Source organism: Ranitomeya variabilis, chromosome 7, assembly GCF_051348905.1.
Source record: "Ranitomeya variabilis isolate aRanVar5 chromosome 7, aRanVar5.hap1, whole genome shotgun sequence".
Classification (NCBI taxonomy): Eukaryota; Metazoa; Chordata; class Amphibia; order Anura; family Dendrobatidae; genus Ranitomeya; species Ranitomeya variabilis.
In genome coordinates this window covers 10855338-10874594 of record NC_135238.1, presented here as the reverse complement: position 1 = coordinate 10874594, position 19257 = coordinate 10855338, and the positions used below count along the sequence as shown (strand labels likewise).

Sequence of the window (19257 nt, the reverse complement as noted above, 5' to 3'; positions counted from 1 at the left end):
TAATGTATGTACACAGTGACTGCACCAGCAGAATAGTGAGTGCAGCTCTGGGGTATAATACAGGATGTAACTCAGGATCAGTAATGTAATGTATGTACACAGTGACTGCACCGGCAGAATTGTGAGTGCAGCTCTGGAGTATATTTTCCCGGTTATACAGTAATTCTTCCTTTTGTCTCGCAGGGAGCTGCGGAGTGTGAGCTCTTCTGACCAGTGCTGCCCCCCAGTTGTGCTGTAGCGGTGGTCTGTCTGCTGTGTTGCTGTCTCTGGCAGTGGGGGCTGCGGTGACGTGAGCCCCCGGCAGCTGTCATGAGATGGGGGGCGGTGTGCTTATAATAAGGATTACACTGAAGACATGTGAACCCGGATTATGACAGCCCGGAGCAGCGTGCTGCAGACACCACATCCACGCTGTGCCGTTAGATCCCTCCTCCCGGCGCTGCCTCCCTCGTCGCTGTCACTGGCGGCCCCTGTGCTGTCTCTGTGCGGCTGCAGCGAGCGCAGCATCCACCCTCATCCCTGAGCAGCCGGGTACCACTCCTCACCGGCCCCCCGCCCCCGCCCTCTGCCTCTTTGTCTTCTCCCAGGTCTCGGCCCCCCTTTGTCTGTCTGTTGCCCCCTCTCCGGCGTGTGTGTGTGCAGGGTGTCCCCCCTGTGCGGTGTCTCTGTCTCCCCCTCCCCCACCCCACCCCCCATCCCTGCCTCTCGTCTCCATCCTCTCCACTGCCGCAATGGTACATGTCCTGGCCGCTGGCAGCCTCTTCTTCCCGGGTCTCTTCCTCCTCTCCAAGGCCGGACTGCGGAGGCTGCGGCTGTTCCGTGGGGAGGAATCCAACACCGTCATAGTGTCAGCCAGGTACCGGGGGAGAGGGGCACCGGCCAGGAGGAGAGGGGCATCGGCCGGGAGGAGAGGGGCATCGGCTGGGGGAGAGGGGCAGCGGCCGGGGGGAGAGGGGCACCGGCCGGGAGGAGAGGGGCACCGGCTGGGGGAGAGGGGCAGCGGCCGGGGGGAGAGGGGCACCGGCCGGGGAGGAGAGGGGCACCGGCCGGGAGGAGAGGGGCACCGGCTGGGGAGGAGAGGGGCACCGGCCGGGGGGAGAGGGGCACCGGCCGGGGGGAGAGGGGCACCGGCCGGGAGGAGAGGGGCACCGGCCGGGAGGAGAGGGGCATCGGCCGGGAGGAGAGGGGCATCGGCTGGGGGAGAGGGGCAGCGGCCGGGGGGAGAGGGGCACCGGCCGGGAGGAGAGGGGCACCGGCTGGGGGAGAGGGGCAGCGGCCGGGGGGAGAGGGGCACCGGCCGGGGAGGAGAGGGGCAGCCGGGAGAGAGGGGCACCAGCCGGGGGGAGAGGGGCAGCCGGGAGAGAGGGGCACCAGCCGGGGGGAGAGGGGCAGCCGGGAGAGAGGGGCACCAGCCGGGGGGAGAGGGGCAGCCGGGAGAGAGGGGCACCGGCCGGGGAGGAGAGTATATTGTATACAGGGCCAGGCACACACCTATATACAGTGCCAGCCGTGCCCCGCTAATGCCCCCTCGTGCAGCGCTGCTCCATGTATGTGTGTCACCGAGATCCCGAGATACAGTGTTACCTTATATACAGATGTAGCAGAGCCCAGCGCCGGCTACTGTTACATAGGACTGCAGGTGGCAGCGACTGCACCACCTGTACTCAGAGAGTTATCACTGTGTTATCTGTGGTGTTACATAGGACTGCAGGTGACATCTACTACATTATCTGTACTCAGAGAGATATCACTGTTATCTGTGGTGTTACATAGGACTGCTGGTGACATCTACTACATTATCTGTACTCAAGAGAGTTATCACTGTGTTATCTGTGGTGTTACATAGGACTGCAGGTGACATCTACTACATTATCTGAACTCAGAGAGTTATCACTGTGTTATCTGTGGTGTTACATAGGACTGCAGGTGACATCTACTACATTATCTGTACTCAGAGAGATATCACTGTTATCTGTGGTGTTACATAGGACTGCTGGTGACATCTACTACATTATCTGTACTCAAGAGAGTTATCACTGTGTTATCTGTGGTGTTACATAGGACTGCAGGTGACATCTACTACATTATCTGTACTCAGAGAGTTATCACTGTTATCTGAGGTGTTACATAGGACTGCAGATGACATCTACTACATTATCTGTACTCAGAGATATCACTGTGTTATCTGTGGTGTTACATAGGACTGCAGGGTACATCTATTGCATTATCTGTACTCAGAGACATATCACTGTGTTATCTGTGGTGTTACATAGGACTGCAGGGTACATCTATTGCATTATCTGAGCTGTTACATAGGACTGCCGTGTGTCGGATTTGGGCTTTCCTTTATATACACAGAGCAGTAATGTGTCCGGTCCGTGGAGGATGATGGATGATGTATCTGGTGTAATATCGGGGATATACCCTCCTATACAGCTCTGGCAATAATGAAGAGACCACTGCAGAATGTTCAGTTTCTCTGATTTTTCTCTTTATATTTTTGAGTAAATTGTTCTTTTATTTTATAAACTTCTGACAACAGGTCACCGAAGTTCCAAGCAGTAAATTTTGTATTTATTTTCTGAAAATGAGAAATGGTGAAAATAACAAAAAAATGCAGACCTCAACTAATGCAAAAAAAACAAGTTCATAATCCTGTAGACACAACAATACTAATGTTTTACCTCAGGAAGAGTTTAGAAATCAATATTTTGTGGAATAACCATGATTGTTAATCCCAGCTTTCCTGCGTCTTGGCAGCTTTCCACCAGTCTCTCACACGGCTCCTGGGTGACCTTATGCCGCTCCTGATACAATAATGTCAGCAGTTCTTCTTTGTTTGATGGCTTGTGACTATCCATCTTCCTCCTGATTACATTCCAGAGGTTTTCAATAGGGTTCAGGTCTGGAGATTGGGCGGCCATGACAAGGATTTGATGTGGTCCTTCATCCACACCTTGATTGACCTAGCTGTGTGCCATGGTGCATTGTCCTGCTGGAGACACCAGTCCTCACAGTTGGGGAACATGGCCTGAGCAGAAGAAATCCACCCAGGAGCCGTGTGAGAGACTGGTGGAAAGCTGCCAAGACGCAGGAACACTGGGATTAACAATCATGGTTATTCCACACAATATTGATTTATGAACTCTTCCTGAGGTAAAACATTAGTATTGTTGTGTCTAAATGATTATGAACTTGTTTTTTTTGCATTAGTTGAGGTCTGCATTTTTTTGTTATTTTCACCATTTCTCATTTTCAGAAAATAAATACAAAATTTACTGCTTGGAACTTCGGAGACCTGTTGTCAGAAGTTTATAAAATAAAAGAACAATTTACTCAAAAATATAAAGAGAAAAATCAGAGAAACTGAACATTCTGCAGTGGTCTCTTCATTATTGCCAGAGCTGTATATAGGGGAAAGTATTCAGACCACTTCACATTTTTCACTCTTTGTTTCATTGCAGCCATTTGGTAAATTCTATAAAGTTCATTTTTCTCATTAATATTCACTCTGCACCCCATCTACACTGAAAAAGAAACAGAAATGTAGAAATTTTTGCAAATGTATTAAAAAATAAAAACTGAACTATCACATGGTCATAAGTCTTCAGCCCCTTTGCTCAGTATTGAGTAGAAGCCCCTTTTGAGCTCGTACAGCCATGAGTCCTCTTGGGAATGATACAACAAGTTTTTCACCCCTGGATTTGGGGATCCTCGGCCATTCTTCCTTGCAGATCTTCTCCAGTTCCGTCAGGTTGGATGGTGAACGTTGGTGGACGCCATTTTCAGGTCTCTCCAGAGATGCTCAGTTGGGTTTAGGTCAGGGCTCTGGCTGGGCCGGTCAGGAATGGTCACAGAGTTGTTCTGAAGCCACTCCTTTGCTATTTTAGCTGTGTGCTTAGGATCATTGTCTTGTTGGAAGGTGAACCATCGGCCAAGTCTGAGGTCCAGAGCACTCTGGAAGAGGTTTTCATCCAGGATATCTCTGTACTTGGCCGTATTCATGTTTCCTTCAATGACAACCAGTCGTCCTGTCCCTGCAGCTGAAAAACACCCCCATAGCATGATACTGCCACCACCATGCTTCACTGTTGGGATTGTATTGGGCAGGTGATGAGCAGTGCTTGGTTTTCTCCACACATACCGCTTAGAATTATCACCAGAAAGGTCTATCTTCGTCTCATCAGACCAGGGAATCTTATTTCTCAGTCTGGGAGTCCTTCATGTGTTTTTTAGCAAACTCTATGCCGGCTTTCATATGTCTTGCACTGAGGAGAGGCTTCCGTCGTCCACTCTGCCATAAAGACCTGACTGGTGGAGGCTGCAGTGATAGTTGACTTTGTGGACCTTTCTCCCATCTCCCTACTGCATCTCTGGAGCACAGTGATCTTGGGGTTCTTCTTTACCTCTCTCACCAAGGCTCTTCTCCCACGACTGCTCAGTTTGGGTGGACGGCCAGGTCTAGGCAGACTTCTGGTGGTCCCAAACTTCTTCCATGTAAGGATTATGGAGGCCACTGTGCTCTTAGGAACCTTGAGTACTGCAGAAATTCTGTTGTAACCTTGGCCAGATCTGTGCCTTGCCACAATTCTGTCTCTGAGCTCCTTGGCCAGTTCCTTTGACCTCATGATCCTCATTTGGTCTGACATGCACTGTGAGCTGTGAGGTCTTAGGGTACCTTTACACAGTGCAATTTTGATCGCTACGACGGCACGATTTGTGACGTTCCAGCGATGCATTTACGATATCGTTGTGTCTGACACGCTACTGCGATCCGGATCCCCGCTGAGAATCGTACGTCGTAGCAGATCGTTTGAAACTTTCTTTCGTCGCCTAGTGTCCCGCTGTGGCGGCATGATTGCATTGTGTGACACAGGTTGTATACGATGTGCGCACAGTAAGGAACGGCTTCTACATCGCAAATACGTCATGAAATTATCGCTCCAGCGCTGTGTATTGCAACGTGTGACCGCAGTCTACGACGCTGGAGCGATAATCATACGACGCTGCAACGTCACGAATCGTGCCGTCGTAGCGATCAAAATTGCACTGTGTAAAGGTACCCTTATATATACAGGTGTGCGCCTTTCCAAATCAAGTCCTATCAGTCTAATTACACACAGCTGGACTCCAATGGAGGAGTAGATCCATCTCAAGGAGGATCACAAGGAAATGGACAGCATGGGACCTAAATATGAGTGTCTGAGCAAAGGGGCTGAAGACTTATGACCATGTGGAGCTCCTGCAACCCTCAGCCTATTGTCTCCTTCCCCACCATCCTGTAGAATGTAAGCCCGCGGGGGTCGGGTCCTCGCCCCTCTGTACCAGTCTGTCATTGTTACTTTACTGTAAGTGATATCTGTAACTTGTATGTAACCCCTTCTCATGTACAGCACTATGGAATCAATGGTGCTAGAGAAATAATAATAATAATGTGATATTTCAGTTCTTTTTTATTAAATTTGCAAAAATCTCAACATTTCAGTTTTTTTTCAGTCAAAATGGGGTAAAGAGTGTACAGTAATGAGAAAAATAATGAACTTTTTGAATTTATCAAATGGCTGCAAAAAAATCACACAGGATAGGATTAGATACACAGCTCAGCAGACATTATCACACAGGAGAGGATTAGATACACAGCTCAGCAGACAGTATCACACAGGAGAGGATTAGATACACGGCTCAGCAGTCAGTATCACACAGGAGAGGATTAGATACACGGCTCAGCAGTCAGTATCACACAGGAGAGGATTAGATACACGGCTCAGCAGACAGTATCACACAGGATAGGATTAGATACACGGCTCAGCAGTCAGTATCACACAGGATAGGATTAGATACACGGCTCAGCAGTCAGTATCACACAGGATAGGATTAGATACACGGCTCAGCAGACAGTATCACAGGATAGGATTAGATACACAGCTCAGCAGACAGTATCACACAGGAGAGGATTAGATACACGGCTCAGCAGACAGTATCACACAGGATAAGATTAGATACACGGCTCAGCAGTCAGTATCACACAGGATAGGATTAGATACACGGCTCAGCAGACGGTATCACACAGGAGAGGATTAGATACACGGCTCAGCAGACGGTATCACACAGGATAGGATTAGATACACGGCTCAGCAGACAGTATCACACAGGATAGGATTAGATACACGGCTCAGCAGTCAGTATCACACAGGAGAGGATTAGATACACGGCTCAGCAGACAGTATCACACAGGAGAGGATTAGATACACGGCTCAGCAGACAGTATCACACAGGATAGGATTAGATACACGGCTCAGCAGTCAGTATCACACAGGATAGGATTAGATACACGGCTCAGCAGACAGTATCACAGGATAGGATTAGATACACAGCTCAGCAGACAGTATCACACAGGAGAGGATTAGATACACGGCTCAGCAGACAGTATCACACAGGATAGGATTAGATACACGGCTCAGCAGACGGTATCACACAGGAGAGGATTAGATACACGGCTCAGCAGACGGTATCACACAGGATAGGATTAGATACACGGCTCAGCAGTCAGTATCACACAGGATAGGATTAGATACACGGCTCAGCAGTCAGTATCACACAGGAGAGGATTAGATACACGGCTCAGCAGACAGTATCACACAGGATAAGATTAGATACACGGCTCAGCAGTCAGTATCACACAGGATAGGATTAGATACAAGGCTCAACAGTCAGTATCACACAGGAGAGGATTAGATACACGGCTCAGCAGTCAGTATCACACAGGATAGGATTAGATACACGGCTCAGCAGTCAGTATCACACAGGATAGGATTAGATACACGGCTCAGCAGTCAGTATCACACAGGAGAGGATTAGATACACAGCTCAGCAGACAGTATCACACAGGAGAGGATTAGATACACGGCTCAGCAGTCAGTATCACACAGGAGAGGATTAGATACACGGCTCAGCAGTCAGTATCACACAGGAGAGAATTAGATACACGGCTCAGCAGACAGTATCTCACAGGATAGGATTAGATACACGGCTCAGCAGTCAGTATCACACAGGAGAGGATTAGATACACAGCTCAGCAGTCAGTATCACACAGGATAGGATTAGATACACAGCTCAGCAGTCAGTATCACACAGGATAGGATTAGATACACGGCTCAGCAGTCAGTATCTCACAGGAGAGGATTAGATACACGGCTCAGCACAGTATCACACAGGAGAGGATTAGATACACAGCTCAGCAGTCAGTATTACACAGGATAGGATTAGATACACGGCTCAGCAGTCAGTATCACACAGGATAGGATTAGATACACGGCTCAGCAGTCAGTATCACACAGGAGAGGATTAGATACACGGCTCAGCAGACAGTATCACACAGGAGAGGATTAGATACACGGCTCAGCAGTCAGTATCTCACAGGATAGGATTAGATACACGGCTCAGCAGTCAGTATCTCACAGGATAGGATTAGATACACGGCTCAGCAGTCAGTACCACACAGGATAGGATTAGATACACGGCTCAGCAGACAGTATCACACAGGAGAGGATTAGATACACGGCTCAGCAGTCAGTATCTCACAGGAGAGGATTAGATACACGGCTCAGCACAGTATCACACAGGAGAGGATTAGATACACAGCTCAGCAGTCAGTATCACACAGGATAGGATTAGATACACGGCTCAGCAGTCAGTATCACACAGGATAGGATTAGATACACGGCTCAGCAGTCAGTATCACACAGGATAGGATTAGATACAAGGCTCAGCAGTCAGTATCACACAGGAGAGGATTAGATACACAGCTCAGCAGACAGTATCACACAGGAGAGGATTAGATACACGGCTCAGCAGTCAGTATCACACAGGAGAGGATTAGATACACGGCTCAGCAGTCAGTATCACACAGGAGAGGATTAGATACACGGCTCAGCAGACAGTATCTCACAGGATAGGATTAGATACACGGCTCAGCAGTCAGTATCTCACAGGATAGGATTAGATACACGGCTCAGCAGTCAGTATCACACAGGAGAGGATTAGATACACGGCTCAGCAGTCAGTATCACACAGGATAGGATTAGATACACAGCTCAGCAGTCAGTATCACACAGGATAGGATTAGATACACGGCTCAGCAGTCAGAATCTCACAGGAGAGGATTAGATACACGGCTCAGCACAGTATCACACAGGAGAGGATTAGATACACAGCTCAGCAGTCAGTATTACACAGGATAGGATTAGATACACGGCTCAGCAGTCAGTATCACACAGGATAGGATTAGATACACGGCTCAGCAGTCAGTATCACACAGGAGAGGATTAGATACACGGCTCAGCAGACAGTATCACACAGGAGAGGATTAGATACACGGCTCAGCAGTCAGTATCTCACAGGATAGGATTAGATACACGGCTCAGCAGTCAGTATCTCACAGGATAGGATTAGATACACGGCTCAGCAGTCAGTACCACACAGGATAGGATTAGATACACGGCTCAGCAGTCAGTATCACACAGGAGAGGATTAGATACACGGCTCAGCAGACAGTATCTCACAGGAGAGGATTAGATACACGGCTCAGCAGTCAGTATCACACAGGATAGGATTAGATACACGGCTCAGCAGTCAGTATCTCACAGGAGAGGATTAGATACACGGCTCAGCACAGTATCACACAGGAGAGGATTAGATACACAGCTCAGCAGTCAGTATCACACAGGAGAGGATTAGATACACAGCTCAGCAGTCAGTATCAAACAGGAGAGGATTAGATACACAGCTCAGCAGTCAGTATCAAACAGGAGAGGATTAGATACACAGCTCAGCAGTCAGTATCAAACAGGAGAGGATTAGATACACAGCTCAGCAGTCAGTATCACACAGGATAGGATTAGATACACGGCTCAGCAGTCAGTATCACACAGGAGAGGATTAGATACACGGCTCAGCAGACAGTATCACACAGGAGAGGATTAGATACACGGCTCAGCAGACAGTATCACACAGGATAGGATTAGATACACGGCTCAGCAGTCCGTATCACACAGGAGAGGATTAGATACACGGCTCAGCAGTCAGTATCTCACAGGATAGGAGTAGATACACGGCTCAGCAGTCAGTATCACACAGGATAGGATTAGATACACGGCTCAGCAGTCAGTATCTCACAGGATAGGATTAGATACACGGCTCAGCAGTCAGTATCACACAGGATAGGATTAGATACACAGCTCAGCAGTCAGTATCAAACAGGAGAGGATTAGATACACAGCTCAGCAGTCAGTATCAAACAGGAGAGGATTAGATACACAGCTCAGCAGTCAGTATCACACAGGATAGGATTAGATACACGGCTCAGCAGTCAGTATCACACAGGATAGGATTAGATACACGGCTCAGCAGTCAGTATCTCACAGGATAGGATTAGATACACGGCTCAGCAGTCAGTATCACACAGGATAGGATTAGATACACGGCTCAGCAGTCAGTATCTCACAGGATAGGATTAGATACACGGCTCAGCAGTCAGTATCACACAGGAGAGGATTAGATACACAGCTCAGCAGACAGTATCACACAGGAGAGGATTAGATACACGGCTCAGCAGTCAGTATCACACAGGATAGGATTAGATACACGGCTCAGCAGTCAGTATCTCACAGGATAGGATTAGATACACGGCTCAGCAGACAGTATCACACAGGAGAGGATTAGATACACGGCTCAGCAGTCAGTATCACACAGGAGAGGATTAGATACACGGCTCAGCAGTCAGTATCTCACAGGATAGGATTAGATACACAGCTCAGCAGTCAGTATCACACAGGAGAGGATTAGATACACGGCTCAGCAGTCAGTATCACACAGGAGAGGATTAGATACACGGCTCAGCAGTCAGTATCACACAGGAGAGGATTAGATACACGGCTCAGCAGTCAGTATCACACAGGAGAGGATTAGATACACGGCTCAGCAGTCAGTATCACACAGGAGAGGATTAGATACACGGCCCGGATTAGCTGCAGTCTGCCTCGGCCGCTCACTATATATTTAGCTCAGGCAGGGACGGTATTATGGGAATCCGGATCTTGTAGATTCGCCGCTGTGACCTTTGTGGCAGTTACTAGAGCCGAGGGCCGGACGCTGCGGATCAGAGCACTACAACCCCCATCATGCCCAGCACACTGCCCCCATCCGGTGCAGTAACTGAGTATATAGGTGTATACATTGTGGAGTTATACAGGTTATAGCCGAAAACAGGGTCATAGGAAACACTACAAGTCCCATAATGCAACACAGCGGAGACAGAACCAGGAGAGAAGGGAAGAAAGTCTTCACACCCCGTGAACGTTTCCTCACTTATTCGTGTTACACCCACAAACTTAATTGTATTTTACTGGGATTTTCTGTGACGCCAATAGTAAGTTCACGTATAAAGGAAGCGATCCGAGGTTTTGTTAGTATTCACTAAATATAAATCTGACGATTGTTCTGTGCATTAGTGTTCAGCCCCCTGTAGTCTGATCCTCCTAAATAACATCCTGAGTGACCAATAATTAGTACATTGCGGCCTCCTGGGTGTGATTTCTTCAAAGTATACAGTATAGCGAGCCCCACATACAGTGCGGGAAATAAGTATTGGATCCCTTGCTGATTTTGTAAGTTTGCCCACTGACAGAGACATGAACAGTCTATAATATTAAGGTTAATTTTAACATTGAGAGATAGAATATCAAAAATAAAATCCAGAAAATCACATTGTATAAATTATATAAATGTATTTGCATTTTGCAGTGAGAAATAAGTATTTGAACCCCAACCATTAGGCCGGAGACACACTGGTGCGAGATACGGCCGAGTCTCGCTGGTTAAAAGCAAGCTGTGGCACCGGCATTCCGGAGCGGAGCGTGCAGCTGCATAGCAATACATGGAGCCGCACGCTCCGCTCCGGAGTGCCGGTGCCACAGCTTGCTTTTAACCAGCGAGACTCGGCCGTATCTCGCACCAGTGTGTCTCCGGCCTTAAGTTCCGGCTCCTACAGACCAGTTAGACTCCTAATTAACTCGTTACCTGCATTACAGACAGCTGTTACATAGTCACCTTTATAAAAGACTCCTGTCCTCAGACTCAATTAATCAGTCAGACTCTGACCTCTACAACATGGGCAAGACCAAAGAGCTGTATAAGGATGTCAGGGACAAGATCCTGGACCTGCACAAAGCTGGAATGGGCTACAAACCATAAGTAAGACGCTGGGTGAGGAGGAGACAACTGTTGGTGCAATAGTAAGAAAATGGAAGAAATACAAAATGATTGTGAATCAACATCGATCTGGGGCATCATGCAAAATCTCACCTGGTGGGGTATCCTGATCATGAGGAAGGTGAGAGATCAGCCTAAAACTGCACTGAGGGAATGTGTTAATGATCTCAAGGCAGCTGGGACCACAGTCACCAAGAAAACCATTGGTAACACATCACACCGTAAAGGTATAAAATCCTGCAGTGCCCGCAAGGTCCTCCTGCTCAAGAAGACACATGTGCAGGCCGTCTGAAGTTTACCAATGACACCTGGATGACTCTGTGAGTGACTGTGAGAAGGTGCTGTGGTCACATGAGACAAAAATTGTGGATCTAGGGCATTAACTCAACTCACCGTGTTTGGAGGAAGAGAAATGCTGCCTATGACCCAAAGAACACCATCCCCACTGTCAAGCATGGAGGGGGAAACATTATGTTTTGGGGGGTGTTTCTCTGCTAAGGGCACAGGACTACTTCACCGCATCAATGTGAGAATGGATGGAGCCATGTACCGCAAAATCCTGAGTGACAACCTCCTTCCCTCCGCCAGAACATTAAAAATGGGTTGTGGCTGGGTCTTCCAGCAAGACAGTGACCCAAAACATACAGCCAAGGCAACAAGGGAGTGGCTCAAAAAGAATAACATTAAGGTCATGGAGTGGCCAAGCCAGTCTCCAGACCTTCATCCCATATAAAACATGGAGGGAGATGAAGCTCCGAGCTGCCAAGCGACAGCCTCAAAATCTTAATGATATAGAGATGATCTGCAAAGAGGAGTGGAGCAAAATTCCTCCTGACATGTGCGCAAACCTCATCATCAACTACAAAAACATCTGACTGCTGTGCTTGCCAACAAGGGTTTTACCACCAAGTATTAAGTCTTGTTTACCAGAGGGATCAAATACTTATTTCTCACTGCAAAATGCAAATACATTTATATAATTTATACAATGTGATTTTCTGGATTTTATTTTTGATATTCTATCTCTCAATGTTAAAATTAACCTATCCTTAAAATTATAGACTGTTCATGTCTTTGTCAGTGGGCAAACTTACAAAATCAGTAAGGGATCAAATACTTATTTCCTTCACTGTAACTACAGTCGGTCTGTGAAGACTTCAGAGCTTTGTGTGAGAATATTAGGGATAAAACAGCATCATGAAAACTAAGGAGCCCACCAGACAGGTCAGGGATAAAGTTGTGGAGAAGACTAAAGCAGGGTTAGGTTATAAAAAAATAGCCCAAGCTTTGAACATCTCACGGAGCATCAATCCATCATCCAAAAATGGTAGCAGTATGGCACAACTGTGAACCTCCCAAGACATGGCCATCCCCCTAACCTGACATCCCAAGCAAAACACTAAGCAGCCAAGAGGTCCATGGTCACTGGAGGAGCTGTAGAAATCCTCACAGAGAGAATCTGTCCACAGGACAACTTATACTCCACAAATCTGGCCTTTATGGAAGAATGGCAAGAACAAACCAGTTTGGGACACCAGCAATAAGAAGTCCCATGTAGGGGACACAGCAAACGTGGAAGAAGGAGCTCTGGTCAGATGAGACCAAATGTAGTGGAAAACTAACACTGCACAGCACTCTGAAAACGCTATACCCACCGTCACACACGGTGGCAGCATAATGCTGTGGGGAGGCTTTTCTTCAGCAGGGGCAGGGAAGCTGGTCAAAGGTGATGGGAAAATGGATGGAGCTAAAAACAGGGCAATCCTGGAGGAAAACCTAACAGGCATTCCAAATGCAGAAGACGTGAGACTGGGGCGTAGTTCACCTTCCAGCGGGACAAAGACCCTCAACATCCTGCCAGAGCCACAATGGAGGGTGTAGATCAGAGTATATTCCTGTGTGTGAACGGCGCAGTCACCGTCCAGACCCAAATCCCAGAGAATCCGTGTCAAAGCGTGAAAATTACTGATCACAGACGTCTCCATCCAATGTCACTGAGCGAGAGCGAGGGAGCAAAGAAGGGGCAAAATGTCTCCTCTAGATGTGCAAAGCTGGAGAGACAGACCCCAAAAGACGGCAGAGAAAGGTGGTCCTACAAAGTCCTGATCCAGGGGCTGAATACCAATGCACGGCACACATGTGAGGAACCCGAGAGCTCGTTATCTGCAAATGTCTAAATCTACCATTCCTCTGGATGAAAGGCTCTTCCTATAGAGCTACGCTATGGGGGTCTATACTGACTAGGGGTCCTCTCAAAGTGTAACATTTGGGACTCTTGCTTAGAAACTATAAAGATGGACAAATAACTTCACTAGATCCCCCTCTAGCCCACCCTGGCATGTACCTGACATACTTGACAGGATTGAATTTGTTTTCGTTGCAGCTGCCTGATACTGAGGGCATTTAGCATCATCCTCCAATGCAGACAGGATGTTATTCTGCTCTCTGCCTCAAAATGATCCACGCTTTCCCAAAATGTCCTGACTGCCGTTCACAAAGATTCATCAATAACGTTTCAAGACTTCATTATTTACCCTCCACTTCTACTGTCTCTTCATAGACTCCCAAATCTGAACACCATAAATAAGTCAAAAATTCTGCCCAAATTAATATATAAGATTCTGTCTGCAGTCACCACTAGGGGGAGCTCCCTGTAAACAGAGATACATGATAAGATCCTGTCTGCAGCCACCACTAGGGGGAGCTCCCTGTATACAGAGATACATGATAAGATCCTGTCTGCAGCCACCACTAGGGGGAGCTCCCTGTATACAGAGGTACATGATAAGATCCTGTCTGCAGCCACCACTAGGGGGAGCTCCCTGTATACAGAGATACATGATAAGGTCCTGTCTGCAGCCACCACTAGGGGGAGCTCCCTGTATACAGAGATACATGATAAGATCCTGTCTGCAGCCACCACTAGGGGGAGCTCCCTGTATACAGAGATACATGATAAGATCCTGTCTGCAGCCACCACTAGGGGGAGCTCCCTGTATACAGAGATACATGATAAGATCCTGTCTGCAGCCACCACTAGGGGGAGCTCCCTGTATACAGAGATACATGATAAGATCCTGTCTGCAGTCACCACTAGGGGGAGCTCCCTGTATACAGAGATACATGATAAGATCCTGTCTGCAGTCACCACTAGGGGGAGCTCCCTGTATACAGAGATACATGATAAGATCCTGTCTGCAGCCACCACTAGGGGGAGCTCCCTGTATACAGAGATACATGATAAGATCCTGTCTGCAGCCACCACTAGGGGGAGCTCCCTGTATACAGAGATACATGGTAAGATCCTGTCTGTAGCCACCACTAGGGGGAGCTCCCTGTATACAGAGATACATGATAAGATCCTGTCTGCAGCCACCACTAGGGGGAGCTCCCTGTATACAGAGATACATGATAAGATCCTGTCTGCAGCCACCACTAGGGGGAGCTCCCTGTATACAGAGATACATGATAAGATCCTGTCTGCAGCCACCACTAGGGGGAGCTCCCTGTATACAGAGATACATGATAAGATCCTGTCTGCAGCCACCACTAGGGGGAGCTCCCTGTATACAGAGATACATGATAAGATTCTGTCTGCAGTCACCACTAGGGGGAGCTCCCTGTATACAGAGATACATGATAAGATCCTGTCTGCAGTCACCACTAGGGGGAGCTCCCTGTATACAGAGATACATGATAAGATCCTGTCTGCAGCCACCACTAGGGGGAGCTCCCTGTATACAGAGATACATGATAAGATCCTGTCTACAGCCACCACTAGGGGGAGCTCCCTGTATACAGAGATACATGATAAGATCTTGTCTGCAGCCACCACTAGGGGGAGCTCCTGTATACAGAGATACATGATAAGATCTTGTCTGCAGCCACCACTAGGGGGAGCTCCCTGTATACAGAGATACATGATAAGATCCTGTCTGCAGTCACCACTAGGGGGAGCTCCCTGTATACAGAGATACATGATAAGATCCTGTCTGCAGTCACCACTAGGGGGAGCTCCCTGTATACAGAGATACATGATAAGATCTTGTCTGCAGCCACCACTAGGGGGAGCTCCCTGTATACAGAGATACATGATAAGATCCTGTCTGCACCCACCACTAGGGGGAGCTCCCTTTATAGAGAGATACATGATAAGATCCTGTCTGCAGTCACCACTAGGGGGAGCTCCCTGTATACAGAGATACATGATAAGATCCTGACTGCAGTCACCACTAGGGGGAGCTCCCTGTATACAGAGATACATGATAAGATCCTGTCTGCAGCCACCACTAGGGGGAGCTCCCTGTATACAGAGATACATGATAAGATCCTGTCTGCAGCCACCACTAGGGGGAGCTCCCTGTATACATAGATACATGATAAGATCCTGTCTGCAGCCACCACTAGGGGGAGCTCCCTGTATACAGAGATACATGATAACATTCTGTCTGCAGCCACCACTAGGGGGAGCTCCTGTATACAGAGATACATGATAAGATCCTGTCTGCAGTCACCACTAGGGGGAGCTCCCTGTATACAGAGGTACATGATAAGATCCTGTCTGCAGCCACCACTAGGGGGAGCTCCCTGTATACAGAGATACATGATAAGATCCTGTCTGCAGCCACCACTAGGGGGAGCTCCCTGTATACAGAGATACATGATAAGATCCTGTCTGCAGTCACCACTAGGGGGAGCACACTGTATACAGAGATACATGATAAGATCCTGTCTGCAGTCACCACTAGGGGGAGCTCCCTGTATACAGAGATACATGATAAGATCCTGTCTGCAGTCACCACTAGGGGGAGCTCCCTGTATACAGAGATACATGATAAGATCCTGTCTGCAGCCACCACTAGGGGGAGCTCCCTGTATACAGAGATACATGATAAGGTCCTGTCTGCAGCCACCACTAGGGGGAGCTCCCTGTATACAGAGATACATGATAAGATCCTGTCTGCAGTCACCACTAGGGGGAGCTCCCTGTATACAGAGATACATGATAAGATCCTGTCTGCAGTCACCACTAGGGGGAGCTCCCTGTATACAGAGATACATGATAAGATCCTGTCTGCAGCCACCACTAGGGGGAGCTCCCTGTATACAGAGATACATGATAAGGTCCTGTCTGCAGCCACCACTAGGGGGAGCTCCCTGTATACAGAGATACATGATAAGATCCTGTCTGCAGCCACCACTAGGGGGAGCTCCCTGTATACAGAGATACATGATAAGATTATGGTCTGTACCACTGATAGGGGGCGCTCTTGTTTTTGCACGCTATTTCCTGCGTTGTCTGGACAGGGTGATCTCCATCGCATTCTTTGCCTGTTTGCAGCTTGTGGTGTGTGTGGTGCCTGCACTGTGTGTATAGAGGGATGGACGGTGTCCGGCCCCAGGGTAGGATTGGTGTCTGCTCCATCATCACTGTCAGGCAGGGCTGTGGCCCTGTGTGTCGCACATCTGTCGGTCCCTTGGCAGCGCTCGGGCCCCTCTGGCTATATATATATGTGCTGCCCCCCGTATACCGTGCCTCCTCCTCTGAGCTCCTCTCTCCTTCCATTACAGGCTGGTCTCCTCCATACAAGCCGTCCTCGCCTCCACTGCCGGATACATAGTGGCCTCCAGCTGTAAAGATGTCATCGAGGACCGGTGAGTGTCACCGCGGGGGTCACATGTGGGGGGCAGAGAGCAGCGGAGCCAAGGAACAGAAGGCGCCATTAAATATGTATATAATCTGATGTGCGGAGGAGCCGCGTCTGGAGAGCCGGGTCACATGATACCAGAGCCGCCACCGAGGACTGAGCAAGGGAGCAAGACCGGGCGTCATACGGGAAGGAGACCCCCAAACTCGATGTGACGCCCTCACTGCAGGGTACGATCATGTATAGATGACAGTCTATTACTCCCTGTTATCAGCCATTACTGGGGGAGGTGACTGTAGGACGGGTGTGAACAGTCTGTTGCTCCCTGTTATCAGCTACTATTTTCTTGCTTGTCACACATCTCTAGTGCTGACAGTCTCCTGACATCGGCCGCTCTCTTATAATGCTCTGTCTCCAGCGTGGCTCTGTCTCTGGATGTCTCCGTCAACAGCTTTGTTCTGTCTCCAGCGTGGCTGTATCTCCGGGTGTCTGTGGCTCTGTCATGGCTCTGTCGCCGGGTGTCTCCTACTTGGCTTTGTCTCCGTCTCCGGCATGGCTCTCTCTCCGGGGTGGTTCTGTCTCCGGCGTGGCTCTTTCACGGGGTAGCTCTGTCTCTGGGGTGGTTCTGTCTCCAGGGGGCACTGTCTCCGGCATGGCTGTGTCTCTGATGTGGCTCTCTCTCCGGCGTGGCTCTGTCTCTGGCGTGGCTCTCTCACGGTTTGGTTCTGTCTCCGGCGTGGCTCTGTCTCCGGAATGGCTCTGTCTCCGAAGTGGCTCTGTCTGCGGCGTGGCTCTGTCTCCGGTGTGACTCTGTCTCTGGAGTGGCTCTCTGGGTGGCTATGTCTCCAGGTGGCTCTGTCGCCGGGGTGGCTCTGTCTCCAGCGTGGCTCTGTATCCAGGTGGCTCTGTGCCTGGCATGGCTCTGTCTCCGGGGTGGCTGTGTCTCCGGGGTGGCTCTGTCCCTGGCGAGGCTGTCTCTGAGGTGGCTCTGTCTCCGGGGTGGCTCTGTCTCCAGCGTGGCTCTGTCTCCGGGATGGCTGTCCCTGGTGTGGCTCTGTCTCCGGGGTGGCTTTGTCTCCAGGGTGGCTGTGTCTCCGGGGTGGCTCTCTCCCTGGCGTGGCTCTGTCTCCGAGGTGGCTCTGTCTCATGGGTGGCTTTGTCTCCGGAGTAGCTCTGTCTCCAGCGTGGCTCTGTCTCCGGGGTGGCTCTGTCCCTGGCATGGCTCTGTCTCCGGGGTGGCTGTGTCTCTGGGGTTGCTCTGTCCCTGGCGTGGCTCTGTCTCCAAGGTGGCTGTGTCTCCGAGGTGGCTCTGTCTCCATGGTGGCTCTGTCTCCAGCGTGGCTCTCTTCCTGGCGTGGCTCTGTCTCCGGAGTTGCTCTGTCTCCAGCGTGGCTCTGTCTCCGGAGTGGCTCTGTCACTGGGGTGGCTGTGTCTCCGGGGTGGCTCTGTCTCCGGAGTGGCTCTGTCTGCGGCGTGGCTCTGTCTCCACCGTAGCTCTGTCTCCAGGGTGACTGTCTCTTGAGTGGCCCTCTGAGTGACTGTGTCTCCGGGTGGCTCTCTCTTTGGGTGGGTCTGTCTCCAGGTGACTCTGTCTCCAGGTGTCTCCTCTGGCGTGGCTCTGTCTCCGGCGTGGCTGTGGCATGGCTCTGTCTCCGGGTGGCTCTGTCTCCGGGTAGCTCTGTCTCTGGCGTGGCTCTCTTTGGGTGGGTCTGTCTCCAGGTAGCTCTGTCTCTAGGTGGCTCTGTCTCCAGGTGGCTCTGTCTCCGGACCGGGTGGCTCTGTCTCCGGGTGGGTCTGTCTCCAGGTGGCTCTGTCTCCGGGTGGCTCTGTCTCTGGGTGGGTCTGTCTCCGGGTGGCTCTGTCTCTGGGTGGGTCTGTCTCCGGGTGGCTCTGTCTCTGGGTGGGTCTGTCTCCGGGTGGCTCTGTCTCTAGGTGGCTCTGTCTCTGGGTGGGTCTGTCTCCGGGTGGCTCTGTCTCTGGGTGGGTCTGTCTCCAGGTAGCTCTGTCTCCAGGTGGTTCTGTCTGCGGGTGGCTCTTGCTTTGGGTGGGTCTGTCTCCAGGTGTCTCCTCTGGCGTGGCTCTGTCTCCGGGTGGCTCTGTCTCCAGGTGGCTCTGTCTCCAGGTGGTTCTGTCTGCGGGTGGCTCTCGCTTTGGGTGGGTCTGTCTCCAGGTGTCTCTGTCTCCGGGTGTCTCCTCTGGCGTGGCCCTGTCTCCGGCGTGGCTGCGGCTGTGTAGCGATGATCTCGGCTGTGGTGATTCCTCTGCTCACACCATAGGATGACAATCCATCCTGTCTGGGCCCCGATGCCACCTGGCATTTTCCGATGCCGCAGCTCTGCCC

General features: G+C 49.9%; 1 protein-coding gene across 1 annotated transcript in view; it reads left to right on the top strand.

Annotated features, from left to right (window-relative positions):
- Positions 1–302: 302 nt before the first annotated feature.
- The window catches only part of TLCD3B (TLC domain containing 3B), a 33007-nt gene continuing 14052 nt past the window's right edge, over positions 303–19257 (top strand). The window contains exons 1-2 of the mRNA XM_077274018.1: positions 303–856; positions 16840–16923. Of these exons, the coding sequence (XP_077130133.1) occupies positions 732–856; positions 16840–16923 (209 nt within the window). The 5' untranslated portion in view covers positions 303–731. The remainder of the gene's footprint in view (positions 857–16839; positions 16924–19257) is intronic.